The sequence below is a fragment of the Muntiacus reevesi genome, chromosome 2, assembly GCF_963930625.1.
Source record: "Muntiacus reevesi chromosome 2, mMunRee1.1, whole genome shotgun sequence".
In the NCBI taxonomy this organism is placed as follows: Eukaryota; Metazoa; Chordata; class Mammalia; order Artiodactyla; family Cervidae; genus Muntiacus; species Muntiacus reevesi.
Genome location: NC_089250.1, coordinates 73604741 through 73620682, shown reverse-complemented (window position 1 = coordinate 73620682; position 15942 = coordinate 73604741). Strand labels below are relative to the sequence as shown.

At 43.2% G+C, this 15942-nt stretch overlaps 1 protein-coding gene and 1 pseudogene across 9 annotated transcripts in view; one reads left to right on the top strand and one right to left on the bottom strand.

Moving 5' to 3' along the window:
- ZMYND8 (zinc finger MYND-type containing 8) overlaps positions 1-15942 on the top strand; it is a 115485-nt gene that overhangs the window by 48679 nt on the left and 50864 nt on the right. For all 9 annotated transcript variants that reach the window (XM_065922123.1, XM_065922121.1, XM_065922122.1 and 6 more), the window contains 7 exons: positions 954-1067; positions 3870-3962; positions 5115-5202; positions 8579-8634; positions 9921-9998; positions 11382-11497; positions 15377-15858. In XM_065922123.1, coding sequence (XP_065778195.1) covers positions 954-1067; positions 3870-3962; positions 5115-5202; positions 8579-8634; positions 9921-9998; positions 11382-11497; positions 15377-15858 — 1027 coding nt within the window. The remainder of the gene's footprint in view (positions 1-953; positions 1068-3869; positions 3963-5114; positions 5203-8578; positions 8635-9920; positions 9999-11381; positions 11498-15376; positions 15859-15942) is intronic.
- Positions 9041-9846, bottom strand: LOC136159006 (ubiquitin-conjugating enzyme E2 variant 1 pseudogene; annotated as a pseudogene).

Genomic DNA, 15942 nt, shown 5'->3' with positions numbered 1-15942 from the left:
TTCTTCCAGGAGTGAATGGGTGAGGCGATCAGCTGAGAAGACTAGCTGTTTCCAGTTCTGGTAGCCAAACAGTTAGATCCATGCATCATTTCCTCTTCCGAGTACCTTCTGTGTTGCCCTTTTTTCTCGACAACCAACCATGAAAGTTCCTTTTGGAGGATCTGGAGATCTGAAGGATGGAAACAAAATCCAGATTAGTTGGAGAAACCTTGTTTTGCTCTCCCTACACAGATGATTCAAGAGTGACATCATGCGAGTTGGCTGTTTTTGTTTCTGCTGCTACCTAAGAATTCCACACCTCTGAGATCTGGTACCAGTTTATATAGCAGAATCTGGTTTCAGACATGTCTTTGATAGGAATTTCTCTTTTCTCGCTCATGGAGGTAGACATGTAAGACTGTTCCTTGGGTAGTTTGCTGGAGTGTCCTGAGTGGGTTCACGTCAGTGGTGATGGAGAATGAAGTCATACTTATTATTAGTTCACTTCCACGCGTTAGACTTATTTTGTAGGGAAGACTGTCCCTCTCCATCCATGATGTCATTGAATTAATGCCTTGTCAGTTTCCTGAAAGATAGCCCAGAACCTTTAGAGGCTCAAGGAAAGCGGTTCATTCATTGTGTGAAGAGAGTACTCTGAAACAACCAGTGGCCTTTCATGTCCTGTTTTTGAAACTCAAGGTTATAAGAATGATGATTTTTCAGGTCCATGCCCACCTCCTCTCTTCTCAGATTCTATCGCCTCCATGAGCTAACAACACTTCTTCATTTTTATCCACTGATCCAGCACCCAGGTCAAGTAGACTGGCGTCCTCATCAAGCGAAACAACGTCTCATTTAGATGGGGATCATTTTTTACGTGTGAACTTACTGGAAACTTAGGAGGAAAGGGAAATGAATACACGAGATCATAATAGTCTTTCCTAACTGAGTATTTGTGTGATTTTGACTTGCAGAAGATCACAGTAGCAGAATGCATCGAAACGCAGAGTAAAGCCATGACGATGCTCACCATCGAACAATTATCATACCTGCTCAAGTTCGCCATTCAGAAAATGAAACAGCCAGGGGTAAGAAGACACTTCCTCTTATTACACGTGTTAATGAGAATGGTGATTTTTGTTCTGTTAACATTTTTGTTCCTTGTAGTTACCTTGGCTTTTCAGACACCTGTGCTTCTTACTCTTTGGGTCTCGTGTGCCCAGATGCAAATCCCTGTAAATTAAATTGGACAGAGGCATTCAGTGAATTCTCAAAAGTGAGCACTTTGTGTCCCCTAGGAGTTTAATCAGGAAATGACCTATATTAGGAAGCTGGTGGGGATTTAAAATTCTTAGTGGTCGCGAAATGAAACCTCAGACCACACTTGATATGGGGGAGTTGTAAAAATTCCATTTCAATGAGAGAGCTGAGTGCAACCCAGTTTATTTGTAATCAGGGTCTAATGAGGGAGCCGTCAAGTAAAACTCAACCAGTGAGATTCCTGTAAAGGGTGAGGATTTGCTTAGTTTCTTTAAGTTTGAATTGGGATTTGATGTGCAGCCTTTGTCCTTAGGAAAATCTGTGTGAAAGCAGGCCTGCCGTGTTCAGCTGGCAAGCTGTGAACTTTAAAGTGGTTTCTCTCAAAGAGTCCCCGTTATATCATTGCTGTCATTTTGTAGTTTTTTGCACAGTTGTCAGAAAGATGGCAGTAACATACTTTGTTTTTAAAAAATAATACTTTATGACAAGTTTATCAATGTTAAGACATTTTTCCTACAGAAATTTGGATTCTTTGGTAGAGTTCTTTGGTAGATTTACACAAAGGCACCAGATGGGCTAGTGGTGACCCTTTATGAAACTCTTCAGACTTTGCTTTCTAAGTCAAAGGAATATATGGAAATACAAAATCTGAATGCTTTTAGTAGCCAGTGTGGTTTAATTTCTTTAAAAATGTAGAAACTTTAGTTTTGAGATTATATTCTGAAATTTGATATCATGATGGAAAAAGTTCAGAGCATGCCCATTGGGTGTTGCTAAATTGGGAACCTGTCTCTTTCACGAAAACCCCATCAACGGAAGCAAAAGTATATAGCCTCATTAAAAATAAAACACCAAACTTTGACAAGAAGAATTGATTTATTTCGATTTTTCAACACTGTAGAATTATAAACCAAAAAGAAAAATCAAAGAAGGTGTTAATTTCTTACCTAAATTGTTTGTTACAAAATCAGGGCAGAAACTTGCTGATTTTATGGAAGCATCTTTTAAACTGACAAAGCCAAACTTATTCTGGATGAGAAAGAGCTTGGATAACTGCAAATGGTAATCCATTCACATGCCTTGCTTGAGCACAATTTGGTCGTTAATTAAATCTTATCTATATGTGTGTGTGTGTCTGTATAAACTGTTTATGTGTGTTCCTGGTCATAGTTCCTTGACAAGGGAGAGCAGTGAGAGCACTGAGTCCTAACCACTGGGAATTCCCTATGTTTTTTTTTTATTGATAAATAAATAGTACCCATTGACAAACCCAGCCTAGCATTTTGAACTGATTCAAATAGGGCTTAAAAAAGTGGACTAAGATACAAAACCTTTACACCAGGGGACCCAACCTCCAGGTCACGGACTGGTACACCTGTCAGATCAGCAGCGGCATTAGGTTGGAAATAAAGTGTGCAAAATTGTAATGAGCTTGAATCATCTCAAAACCTTTACCTCACCCCAGTTCGTGGAAAAATGGCCTTCTACAAAACTGGTCCCTGGTGCCGAAAAGGTTGGGGACCACTGCTTTACGTAGTCCCTGTGTTGAAAGTAATTTGGCTCCTTAGAAGAGGAGCAAAATCTCACTAAGATTTCCACCCATGTGTAAAACATCTGTTGGCACTTCAGTTCAGTCGCTCAGTTGTGTCCGACTCTTTGCGACCCCATGAACCGCAGCACGCCAGGCCTCCCTGTCCGTCACCAACTCCCGGAATCCACCCAAACCCATGTCCATTGTGTCGGTGATGCCATCCAACCATCTCATCCTCTATCGTCCCCTTCTCCTGTCTTCAATCTTTCCCAGCATCAGGGTCTTTTCCAATGAGTCAGCTCTTTGCATCAGGTGGCCAAAGTATTGGAGTTTCAACTTCAACATCAGTCCTTCCAATGAATACCCAGGATCGATCTCCTTTAGGATGGACTGGTTGGATCTCCTTGCAGTCCAAGGGACTCTCAAGAGCCTTCTCCAACACCCCAGTTCAAAAGCTTCAGTTTTTCGGTGCTCAACTTTCTTGATAGTCCAACTCTCACATCCATACATGACCACTGGAAAAACCATAGCCTTGACTAGAAGGACCTTTGTTGGCAAAGTAATGTCTCTGCTTTTTAATATGCTGTCTAGGTTGGTCATAACTTTGCTTCCAAGGAGAAAGTGCTTGGAACTTGCTGGCACTTAGGGGAACTTTATTTGGCATGTCATCTCTAGTTGTAGCCAAATTTCACCCCCAGTCAGTTTCAATTATGGGCATTTGCAGTGTACTACAGACAAGCCTCCTTTAGAGTTGAGGTCTAAAGTAACTGATAGCCCGTTGTTCTTGTCAATCTTAATTGAAGAGGCCTGGACCTGTTATTTGAGTATATACTGAAAACTGAACAGATGACAAAACTGGAACACAGCTGGGTCCATGATTATTGATAAACAGGCAGAATTAGAGGGTAAACCACTTTGGAGCTTTTCAAGGGTCTGTTTTGTAGAAAGTTTTAGAACTGTATTTTCTGGAAAGATGTCTCCATTGTTGAAGTAGTTTGTAGGTGTTAATGCTTGCGGTCTTCTGTAGCAGTGACGGGTTTGTGTTTTTTTTTTTTTTTTTTGGGTTTGTGTTTTTGTGTATGCATCCTTTCTTTTACAGACAGATGCATTTCAGAAGCCTGTCCCGTTGGAGCAACATCCTGACTATGCAGAATACATCTTCCACCCAATGGACCTTTGTACGTTGGAAAAGGTGGGCTTCCATCAAAGAGCCCACAGCTGTTGAGATGACTCAAGGCTTCCCTCACTTCCCACGCCCTGTCTCAAGTTAGATGGCTCCTCTGTGTTTCCCCTGCCACTTTTATTTGGATGGAAGAACGCTCATTCCCCTAACTTCTTTGTAACATTTTCCCAGGGATTACAGTGGGTGTTGAAACCCGCTGCTTAGCGCCAAATATTATTTCTGCTGGTGATTCTAGCCTTTTATCTGAGAAAGTTACAGCTTCTAAACATTAGTGATTTGATTGATTTGGGGTTTACTCTTCTCTTTCTTTTGGAGGTGTTAATGAGAGCAGCAGGAAGGAAGTAGAGAAAATTAAGTACCTGGGAAATCTTCATGTTAGCGGTAAACATGTGGCTTCTTAGAGCTTGAGTTATTTCACGGAGAAGGGTATTTCTGTAGTGACTAACCCTGGTTTTCAAAGGTTCAAACTGAAATTCCATGCTGAAAATTACACTGGTAGCATTTTAGACTACATCTAAAATGTCTGTCATCTTGGTGCTGATTTTCAAATTTTTGGCACCAAAATATTCTTAAAGAAAAGCATGAATGAGGAAAAAACATTATATTGTGTGTATTGATGGACCCTCTCTCCCAACCTCCAAACAGTAAATTCAGCCTGCTTTGGAAAACTGCTCATACCCTTACGGTGTTTAAAAAAAAAAAAAAAAAGACATCGCAAAAAGATGAGGTTGGAGTCCTAATTTCATAAATTAATAGCTTTGGAACTTTGGATTAGTTCTTTAACATTACTATATCTCAGTTTCCCTGTCTGTAAAATGGGGATAAAAATGGCTTCATTGAGTTTTCAACTATGAGGCTTGTGGGAGACTGTACAATTAATAATAAATGTGTAAATATATAAAATACTCTGGTTCATTGGAGGAAGCTGCCTGATAAACGACAGTGCTATAAGATGAGAAAATTCAGGTTAGTGTGATGAATTCATTGAATGCATTTTTATAGAGTTATAGATCTCAACTGTAATAGCATCTTGGGAAATGAGTAAAAGCATTAATTAATTTGGCAAATGACTGCTAGGAAAATTATGTGGGGACGCAGGTGTTATGGGCTGTGGCTTATAGAGACTCACTGGTGATTATTTTCTGTGGCTTTTCTCCCCAGAATGCTAAAAAGAAAATGTATGGCTGCACAGAAGCCTTCTTGGCTGATGCAAAATGGATTTTGCACAACTGCATCATTTATAATGGGGGTGAGTGGCTTAGATGACTCTTAGAAAAGAGAGTATGCTGTGTGTTGCCTGTTCTTCTGCCTTTCATTAAAAAAGAAAAAAAAAAATCAGGATCTTTTTTCATGCATCAGAACCCAGAGCTGAAGAAAGTTACATGTAGATTGCTAATATGTGTGAATAGGGGGCGGTGACTACATGCATTTTAGGGTGAGTGGATATCCACTGTTGCTTGTGATTATATGATGCTTTTACCTGTCCTCTTAATTTTTAAAAAACACTTAATTATTTATCTTTGGTTGCTCTGGGTCTTTGCTGCTGCATGTGGGCTTCCTCTAGTTCCGGTGAGTGGGGGCTACTCTTCGCTGTCATGGATGGGGTTCTCATCTCGGTGGCTTCTCTTGTTGCTGAGAATAGGCTCTAAGCGGTCAGGCTTTAGTTGTGGTGCATGGGCTTAGGAAGTCCATGGCATGTGGCATCTGGGATTGAACCCGTGTTCCCTGCATGGGCACACAGTCTTAACCATTATATATCATCAGGGAAGGCCTCCCTGTCCTTTTTAATGGAGGAATAATTATATAAAACAGAAAGCACAGATTTTACAGATACATTCCATGAATCTGACAAACATGTTCCACCTCTGCAACTCCAACCACAAAGAAGACCCTGAAACATTTCTATCACCCTATTATATCCCAGTTGCCGCTCTTCACTAAATCCCCACTCCTCAAAAGGAACTTCTGTTTTCTATAACTGAGAACTAATTCTCCATATTCTATGATTTCATATCAGTGGAGTCTTTACTGTGTTGACAGAGTGTAATATTTCTGGGATTCACTTCTGTTGTATGCGTTATTGCTTTGTTTCTTCTTCCTGTGGAGTGGTATCAATACCGTGTCAATATACAATATCCATTCCCTTTGCTGATATTGATGGATATTTGTATTGTTTTCAGTTTTCGGCTATTATGAATAAAGCCCCCTGTGAACATTCTTATAGAAGTCTTTGTGTGGACATAGGCTGTCATTTCTCTTGGATGAATACCCAAGAGTGGTATTGCTAGATCATTGAGTAGGTTTGTATTTAAATTATAAGAAATTTTACCAAACTCTTTCATCGGTTGGTTGTATTATTTTACACTCCTTCTAGCAGTGTATGTGAGAGTTTTTGTTGTGCCGCATCATTGCCAGCATTTGATATTGTCTCTTTTTAACTGTAGCTGTTCTTGAAGGCATGAAGTGTTATGCAATGGCTGTTTTATCTGTCTCTAATGAGTAGGTATTGAGTATCTTTTGTGCTTATTAGTCATTTATCCATCTTTTGTTGGTAAGACATCAATTTAGATCTTTTGTTCATTTCAAAAATTGAATTGTTTTTTATTATTGAGTTTTAGGACTTCTTTTGATTCTGGATAAAGTTTTGTTATGTTTTTGTGGATTAAGCCTTCTGGACAGATTGGGGGAGACTTCCCGTTAAAAATCTCTTCCATGCACACCTTTCCCATTGCCTTACCTTCTCCCATAATCCTGTCTGCCTTCTTGCCGTAGTTCTTTAAGCGTGTCCTGCGCCATCCTGCTCCCCTGGTCCCCTGCTGAAACACTCCTCTGTCTTTGCCTTGATGATTTTTCCTTGTCCTTCAGTCTCAGACTTTCAGTCCTGAGTTTTCCTTTGTGACCTAGACCATATTACATACTTTTGTTAAGGGCTCTCTGTACCTGTCCTTCAGCATGACAGTATGTATCACACTTTCCTGATGGTGCTTTTTAAATTTTGAGTTGCTCACCAGGGTGTAAGCTCTTTAAGGGCAGATCTTGTTTCCTATACATGCTTGAGCCTAGCGTAGACTGTTGTTAGCTGATGTTTGAAGAAAGAAATATGAGTGGCTGACTATCTGCTTAAAGTACATATTTTGCATTACTAACGTGTTTGCAGGGCTGAGGATGCAGGGATGGGAGAAAGATATGTATCTAGGCATTGGAAATTTGTGTCAAGGTTATAAACTCAAATACAGAGAAAGGCCAGTAAGATCATATAAACAAGTGAATGGAGCCAGGTAGCAGAAAAACAGTAGAATAAGCGAGGATGACCAGTGGGGGGAGCTGGAGACTGTAGACAGCAGGGAACTCGTACCCACTCTGGAGAGGTCGCCAGTGGGCACTCCAGTGGTTTATTGGATACAGAGTTTTCTGATCTTCTGAGTTTTCAGACATGTCAGAAACCTAGGTATTTGTGTGTGTGAAATCTTTTACCCCCAAAGTTACAATTTCTAAAAACATACTGTTCAATACAACATGGCTTTTTGACCTTCTTGTTCTCTGGTTTAGTGCAAAGGTGAGTGATTAAGAGTTGGACCTGGATGCATGAGTCAAGTGCTCGGGCCTGGTGCACTGGGAGGACCCTGAGGAGTCGGGTGGGGAGGGAGGTGGGAGGGGGGATCGGGATGGGGAATACGTGTAACTATATGGCTGATTCATGTCAATGTATGACAAAACCCACTGAAATGTTGTGAAGTGATTGGCCTCCAACTAATAAAATAATATTTAAAAAAAAAAAAAAAGAGTTGGACCTGGAGCCATAACCTCAATTCATTAGCTCAGTGATCTCATATATGTGATGACTCCTGAACCTCCGTTTACTCTTAGGTGAAATGAGACCATTCATGCTTGCTTCCTAATAAGGATTTTTTAAGGAGTTGAGTTCATTGCACCAGGCACACTGGAATTAGTCAATTAAATGTTTTCTTTTCCCCGGACTCTTCTTTTTGGGTTAGGGTCTGGGCCAATGGGCAGAAGAAGGCGCCTTTGCTTATGTATTTATTTATTTATGGCTCTGCTGGGTCTTTGTTGCTGCGAGGGCTTTTCTCTGGTTTCAGAGAGCAGGGGCTGCTCTCTGGTTGAGATGCATGGGCTTCTCATTGTGGTGACTTCTTTCGTTGCAGAGCATGGGCTCTAAGGAGCTTGGGCTCAGTAGTTGTGGTGTGTGGGCTTAGTTACTCATGTAATTTTCCTGGACCAGGGATCAAACCTGCGTCCCTTGCATTGGCATGCGGACTCTATCACTGGACTACTGGGGAAGTCCAGAAGGCTCCTTTCCACTAATGTGGGCCTTGAGATTATAAAAGCATCTTTCAAATATTAACTTGTGAACTGTTGGGGAACCATTACACATTGTCACCTTTCAGGGAGTATCTCAGCACCAAAGGTTGGTTCCTGGGAAAAATCATCTGAACTGATGTTAGAAGCCAGACATGTCTGGTTTTTAACCTTTAAAGGGTTACTCCCAAGGGAAAGCAAGTGAAAAGGTTGTTAATAGAGGTATAAGTCCTAAGGCTCTATAGGTATAAATTCTAAGGTGTTTCTGTGTTTCCATTTGAATTAACCCTATTGTCTTATTCCCTTAGGAAATCACAAATTGACGCAAATTGCAAAAGTAGTCATCAAAATCTGTGAGCATGAGGTATGTGTTTCCCACTGTCCCCTTTTAAGTGTACCTGGAATGATGGGTTGGGTGATTGATGTTCCCATTGGTGGAATTGTCCGAGGGTAGTTGTGGAGATTTGAGAATTTGTTGATGCACAGACACAGCGTCTTTTGTCTTCGAGGAAAGTAAAAGCAACAGAGGGGACCCTAGTATGTGATGAAATAACACCCTTACCTTATCTGTGATCTGAGAGAGAGGATTTTTTTCAGCCTTGACTGGTGGTCAGGCACTGCATGTAGCATAGCGTTTATGATTTCTTTGCCCCACAGTCTCACACTGTGGCATTTCCTTGGGTCCCTTTTAGTCTTTGTCGTCTTCTTTTGTAATAGCACAACTTATATATTTCAAATGGACAAAAAAAATTAGTATCATTTACAGTATCTTAAGATAAACTGCCTTTGAATGGGAGCTTTCTTTCTAGTACTTTGAGGTCTACAAGATGTATCTGGAAAATTTATTATGGTGGAAAATGAAGACTGGCTAAATCGAATGGGGGGCAGGGGAGGGCCTGTGGTTTTTCTTTTTGATTAATTGCTGTAGCACTGTCCTTCAGGTGGCTGAGGGAGTTTCGTATTTTCTTTAGACATCATTAGGCGCCGAAGCTCTTGCAGGACAGCTTTGATGCTATATGAATTCTGCCATTTTGCTAGCGCTGCAACGGCTCTTGGGTCCACCACTCCGTTAGAACTATCAGCTCCGTTCATATTAATTTTTGTTACAAGTCTCACAAAGGCGGGTGCTCCTGGGTATTTAGGTCCACGTTTCATTTTAAGGCTATATATTTGGTCTTCATAATTGTCCGGGCCGTGGTGGCTGCCGTCTCGCGTCACTGTCGCGCAAAGGCCGACCCCTTCTTCCCTTTTGGTCTTCTTGTGGCAGGTGTTTGCATTTGACGTTATTTGCAGGAAATGTCCTGAATTTCTCCAAGAATGGCCCAGGTGTCCTGGAAAAATATCCCCTAGTTTTGATGGTGTGGATGAAATGAACCTCCTGGGCTGGGCTCGGGCTGTTCCATATATGTGGGGAATGGACCAAATTAGGAAGCTGGGAGACACGGTTCAGAAAGAGATGATGATGGCTTGGGCTAGGTGAACACATCAAGGTTGGTGAGAAATAGTTCGATTAATGTCCAGAGTGTTCCCCACCATGGCACTTAGTTTAGCTAACCTTACCTGCCAGTATCGTCATGTATTTCTTGAGGACTTGCAGATATAAGGCCCTTGGGAGTGACCTTTTTTTTTTAACACCTTTTTGCTTTACAGATGAATGAAATTGAAGTTTGTCCAGAGTGTTATCTAGCTGCCTGCCAAAAACGAGATAACTGGTTTTGTGAGCCTTGTGTAAGTTGGGTTTCCTTTTCTTTCTTTGTTTACTGAACTCTCTGCCTTGGATGACCCAGAACAGCTTTCTCCAGGTGGCTTACTGGATGGAACTTTCAGATGATGTTTTTAGATAATTTTCGTGCTGATACAGTTATAGTCAGAAAGGGAGTAATCCAGGTGGGATAAACCTCGTTGGCTAAAAGTTCAAAGTATCATGATTGACGGGCTCTGTTAGTCCTTGAAAACAGCAGGATGCAGAATAAAAGAAAAACTCATCAGAAGAAAGACACACCAATAGACACACACTATCATTCAGATAGTGAACCAGTAGTGATAAATGAGTATGTTACTTAAAAATCACCTGCGTCTATTTTAAGAGGTTTGGAAACCCCTTCCAGGATTAACTTCATGATCTCACCAAACCATGGTTCTTTTTTTTTTTTCCCTTTAAGATTTAATCAACGATTTAATCAACACTGACATAGTCAGAGCTCAGGAAAGAACAGGAAGATACAGGGTTGTCTGGATTTCCCTTTTTTTAAAAACATCTATTTTAATTGGAAGATAATTGCTTTACATTGTTGTGTGGGTCTCTACCATACCCCAGCGTGAGTCAGTCATAGGTGTACATATGTCTCCTCTTTCTTGAACCTCCCTCCCACCTCACACCTCATCCTGCCCCTGCAGGTTGTCACAGAACACCAGGTTGAGCTCCCTGTGTTATAAGGCATCTTCCCACTAGCTGTCTATTTTATATATGAAACCATGGTTCTTGAGGATGGGTTGGGGGTAGGGAGAGAACGTCACCGTTGGTTGCCTCCAGGGATCTACATTTTCCAAACTGGTGCTTTGCAGAGAGAGCTGGGAGTATGAGCGTGGGGGTGGAGGGGATTGGGCAGCAAGACTTGTCATGAGAGTGGAGAATCAAAACACAGTTGATAGCTTTTCCTGCCTTTGGAGATAAATATCTGAATAGTTAACCCTTTGAATAGCACTTGATGAGGAATAAAGGTACCTAGTGCTGCCTGTTATTCTGTGTTGGATATCATGTGCATTTAACCCTCCAACTTAATGGAGAGTGTAGGTATTACTGTCCCCGTGTTGCCCAGAAAGGGTCAATCTCTTGCTCACTTGCCCTCCAAGTAGTAGCGGCATAGCCAGGATTCAAGCCTGGTTTTGTCAGCACTCACTTCTCGGTTTCCTCGTTTGACCCCTCTCCCAGCCTTGGCCAGGCTTACTGGCTATGCATCTGGGGACTACTTCTTGGGGAGACAGACCCTGCTTGAAGCTATCCTCTTTCACTTCACGTCCTGTCTCACCGCTCCCTCACCTACCGAGCTTTATATATGGGTCTTGCTGTTGAATACGTACAAACTCGGGATTTTGTTTTTCTTTTCCTAGAGCAATCCACATCCTTTGGTTTGGGCAAAACTGAAGGGGTTTCCATTCTGGCCTGCAAAAGCTCTGAGGGATAAGGATGGGCAGGTGGATGCCCGTTTCTTTGGACAACACGACAGGTGGGAGTTAAACACGGACTTCAGACGCGTAGCTCTGAGTGAGCCTTTGATCCTGCCAATGAATGTGGGAAGGGGCGGGGGGCACGGCTATTATTTGATCGTCGTGATACCCACTAATGATCTTGTACTTTAAAAATACTGGCCTGGGCTGTGTGAAGCCTGATTGTGCACCAGCTTCCGTTTTTTCAGGTAGGTTGGAAAGGATCTTGCTTTTGTGATTTTGTGGATACAGCCGGCATGGGCATAGGTTCCACGGCTCTTTTAAGCTCTGCTGTTCTTTTTTGTTTTTTTTCTCCTGCAGTAAATTAAATCACTGCACAAATTGCTTTTCAAAATAATGCTTTCAGGGATCAGAAGCATTTCCCCAGACTGCTGGTAAATGTATCTCCCATCGTCGTGTGGGGTAGTCCCCTCCTGTTCCTTTTTATGTGGAGCTAAAATGGGAAATTATAAGGGGTTGCTGTTTTGACAGGTAGGAGCCCTCCCTTCTAGCCTTCCTGCCTCCCCCCTCCCCCTTCAGCGATGTGAATTATTCTAGCTAATAGCGGCTCTCTGCAGAGCGCGGCCCCGCACCTGCTTTAGAACAACAGGTAGACGGAGATGAGCACGGTTAAATATCTCCGGTTCTCTTTTAGCAAGTTATGTTGTGATTAAATGAGGCACCCCCCCCTCCCCCCGCCAGAGCCCTAGCAGGCAGGCTGGGAAAGTGTGTGTGTGTATATTTAAAAGACATATTTTGAAAATTATACCCACCCACAGAACATACAGAAAATACAGTTTATCATTTGAAACAACAGCAGAATCTGAAATAATTGCTCCTTGTGAAAGTTTGCTTGTCATCTTGGAAGGAAAAAAATGAATTTCAAAGTAATCTGCAAAGTCACTTACCAGGAATCTTAGCAGTCCATTGATAGGAGACAAGATGGAAATTAGCGGAGATGGTTCTGGGTTTGATGGCAAGTATTATATTTTGATTTTGACCATTTTTTTGGGGAAGCTTTCTGAAATTCCTTTATTCATTTATTCATTCAAAGAAACATGTTTTCAGTGTGTGCCGTGTGCCGGGTCAAGTGAATGCTACTGTGGCAGCTGACGTTGTTTTAAGTGCTTTTTTTATAGAAGCTGCTTTTATCCCCATTTCATTGATAGGAAAACCAAGGCCCAGAACTAGGAAGTAGTTCGGCTGTGTGACTGTTGCCTCTCAAGACATAGCCTCCCAGAGACTTCCTGTCACTAAGCAAATAGGATATCCCTTTCAGTATTTCCTGGGTCTTCTTTAAGAAAAAGAAACCCTTTTCTGAAATCACTTGTAAAGTAACTTCATGGAACTTAAGGCACCAATTCCAGACAAAAGTGGGAGAAGGTGCAATCCCAGTGACTGTGGCTGGTCAGCTCCTGGGGATGCAGGGGACCGGTCAGGTGCGTCTCCCCAGCATCCCTCCAGGTAGGGGCTCATCCTGCACCTCACCGACGGAGGGGAGGCTGGCCCAGAGAAGGGTCGTCAGCTGTCGGGGCCGCCTGGAGCTCCCCGCTGCTCCTTAGAGCCCCGTTTTGGTCCTAACTCCTGCCCACCCGGCTGAAAGCTCTGGAGGCCCCACAGACGCTGGCCCTGGGGGCATCTGGCTCCTGCCCAGCCCTCGTTCTGCCTGGCTGCACCTTTGGTTCCTCGGGCCTCTGCAGAATGACAGCAGTGAGTGGGAACGGATGAGAAGTGGGTGGTTTCCAGCACTCTGAGGGTGCAGGTGGGTATTTTGAGGGGTTCCGTGTTCATGTGCATCGTGACCTAGCATCACCAAGAGCTGTGAGCTGCGGGCCGCCAGCCTGTGCCCTGGACTCTGCCCCACGGCCAGGCTTTGTTTCTCTCTGCTGGTTTTCTTTTAATAAATAGGAATGAGATGCTGTTAACATTTAGGTAAAAGAGAAGATAAAAAGGTTATATTTTCTACTTTAAAATTTTGGAAGACTTGGTGTTGGGTCCTAATTCCCGAGGCAGTTTGATAGCACCTGAGTAGGGGGTCCTTGCGTTAAACTGGGTGTGAGTTTTCCACCTGCTGTCCCCACTGCTCCCCATGGCTTTGTACCTGGCTTGAGCTTATGGTCTATGAAATCCCTGAGGTCTCCTTGGAAACGCTCATTCCTACCAGATTCCCATCTACATAATGGGTTGAAGCTAGGGGCGTCAGGTATCACAAAGGCACACCCAAGATGTGCTTATATCCACTCTTGCCTTCCCCAGGGCATGGTGGTTTTGTTTCCATCTCCTGCCTGCCTTCACTTGGGTGGCTGATTCCAGAAAAGTAGCTCATGTTCTAGTGAATTTCTGCAGAGTGCTCTAGGATGTGAGGGTTGATGGTAGGAAGACAGAACTAGCTTGAAACAAGAGTTGAAGGGCCCATACCCCAAGGCTAATAGGCTCTTTTCCCATTTTTTCCATGTGAATTATCTCACATTCAGAACTATGCACCCCTTTTGGGGTTGTGGTTTTCTAACCTTTCCTTCTAGTCCCATGTAGAATCACAGTTTTAAAAGAGAGAAGAAACCTCTTTATGTCTGAGTGCATGAGAGTGAGATTTGGGGAATAATTATCTTCTCGGAGGTGTGGTCTAGGATCCAGACTGTTTTCTTACTCTCTACCAACCCAGAGGCAAAGGGGATTTATTATTTTTTTAATGGATTAAACTGACTAAGCTGTTGAGCCTTTTAATGTAGCTGAGTGACTTGTTCACATTCAGTCCTTGTCACAGAACATGCCTGTTAAGTGGATTGTTAATTAACCATTCAAACCAAGTCATTTTTTAAAAATGGAATATGTATTTAAGAACCTTGGCAAATCCACAAGGATGTATGGTTTGCGTTAAGAAAGAACAAACAAACAGACACCATTCTGGAAACAACCTAAATGACCATCAAGAGATGAATGGATAAAGAAAATGTGGTCTCTACATACAGTGGAATACTGTTCTGCCTTAAAGATGAAGCTTCATGGCTGTACCAGAGGGACTTTCGGCAAAGTGGAATAAGCCAGTTCCACAAATACTGCATGATTCCATTTGTAGGCGGTATCTGAGATAGTCAGGTTCATAGAATCAGAGTAGAATGGTGGTTGCCAGGGGCTGGGGACAGGGAAAAAGGGAGACTACTGATTAACAGATAAAAAGTTTCAGTTAGAAAAGGTGAATAAGCTTTAGAGAGCTGCCTTACCAGCATATGCCTACAGCTGGCTGTTGATGAAAAATGTTGCCTGCTCTATCAGTAAGCAAAGGACATTACTGCCATCAGGCCAGTACAGACACCCGGATGATGAGGCCTGAGGGGGCTTAGGATGGAGACAATTGGGCACCCAGCTGCCAAGCGCTCAGCCACTGCAGCCTCCCCCCAGCCACCCCATCCTGAGGGGACTCAGGCTGAGAAAGCCCCAGATCGCCAAGGTGCATGTTAGAGGAAAGGTTGCAGTGAACCCAGACTCTTGCATCTTCCCAGACTGAGAAAAATGCTGAATTCCGTAACACGAGATGTCTGGTTTTCTTTAATAGGAATCTTTTGAAGTTCTGGCTACCTGGTCTTTGTTGCAAAAAAAAGACTCCTGTATATCCTGACTCCTCCCTTGCCTCTTTGAAGCAGTCTCTCAGCATGATCTGAGAGGCTGCGTCATGGGCTAAGGTCCTCAGTTTTGTCCGCCAAATAAAACATAATTCTCAATTTTTAGGCTGTGCTGTTTTTCCGTTGACACAGCAGTAATGTATGATACACTTGTTAAGAGGGCAGATCTCAACTTAAGTGTTCTTGCACAAGCAAATTTGTTAAAGAAAAAAGAAAACTTTAAGAATCTTGGAAACGACCAAGGCTGACTTAAACTCCCTTTCTCTTTTGTGCTCCCAGGGCCTGGGTTCCAATAAATAATTGCTACCTCATGTCTAAAGAAATTCCTTTTTCTGTGAAAAAGACTAAAAGCATCTTCAACAGTGCAATGCAAGAGATGGAGGTTTACGTGGAGAACATCCGCCGAAAGTTCGGGGTTTTTAATTACTCTCCATTCAGGACACCCTACACGCCCAACAGCCAGTACCAAATGCTGCTCGACCCCTCCAACCCTGGCGCCGGTGCCGCCAAGATGGACAAGCAGGAGAAGGTCAAGCTCAGCTTTGACATGACGGCGTCGCCCAAGGTCCTCATGAGCAAGCCCATGCTGAGCGGGGGCGCGGGCCGCAGGATCTCCTTGTCCGACATGCCGCGCTCCCCAATGAGCACGAACTCCTCCGTGCACACAGGCTCCGACGTGGAGCAGGACGCCGAGAAGAAGGCCACGTCCAGCCACTTCAGCGCCAGTGAGGAGTCCATGGACTTCCTGGACAAGAGCACAGGTCAGCCCCGGGGGGAGAGGGCGCAGGGGCCCTGGGACACACGGGTTCTCACTGGGGCGTCGCCTGGCTGGCCCCGCCTGCCTG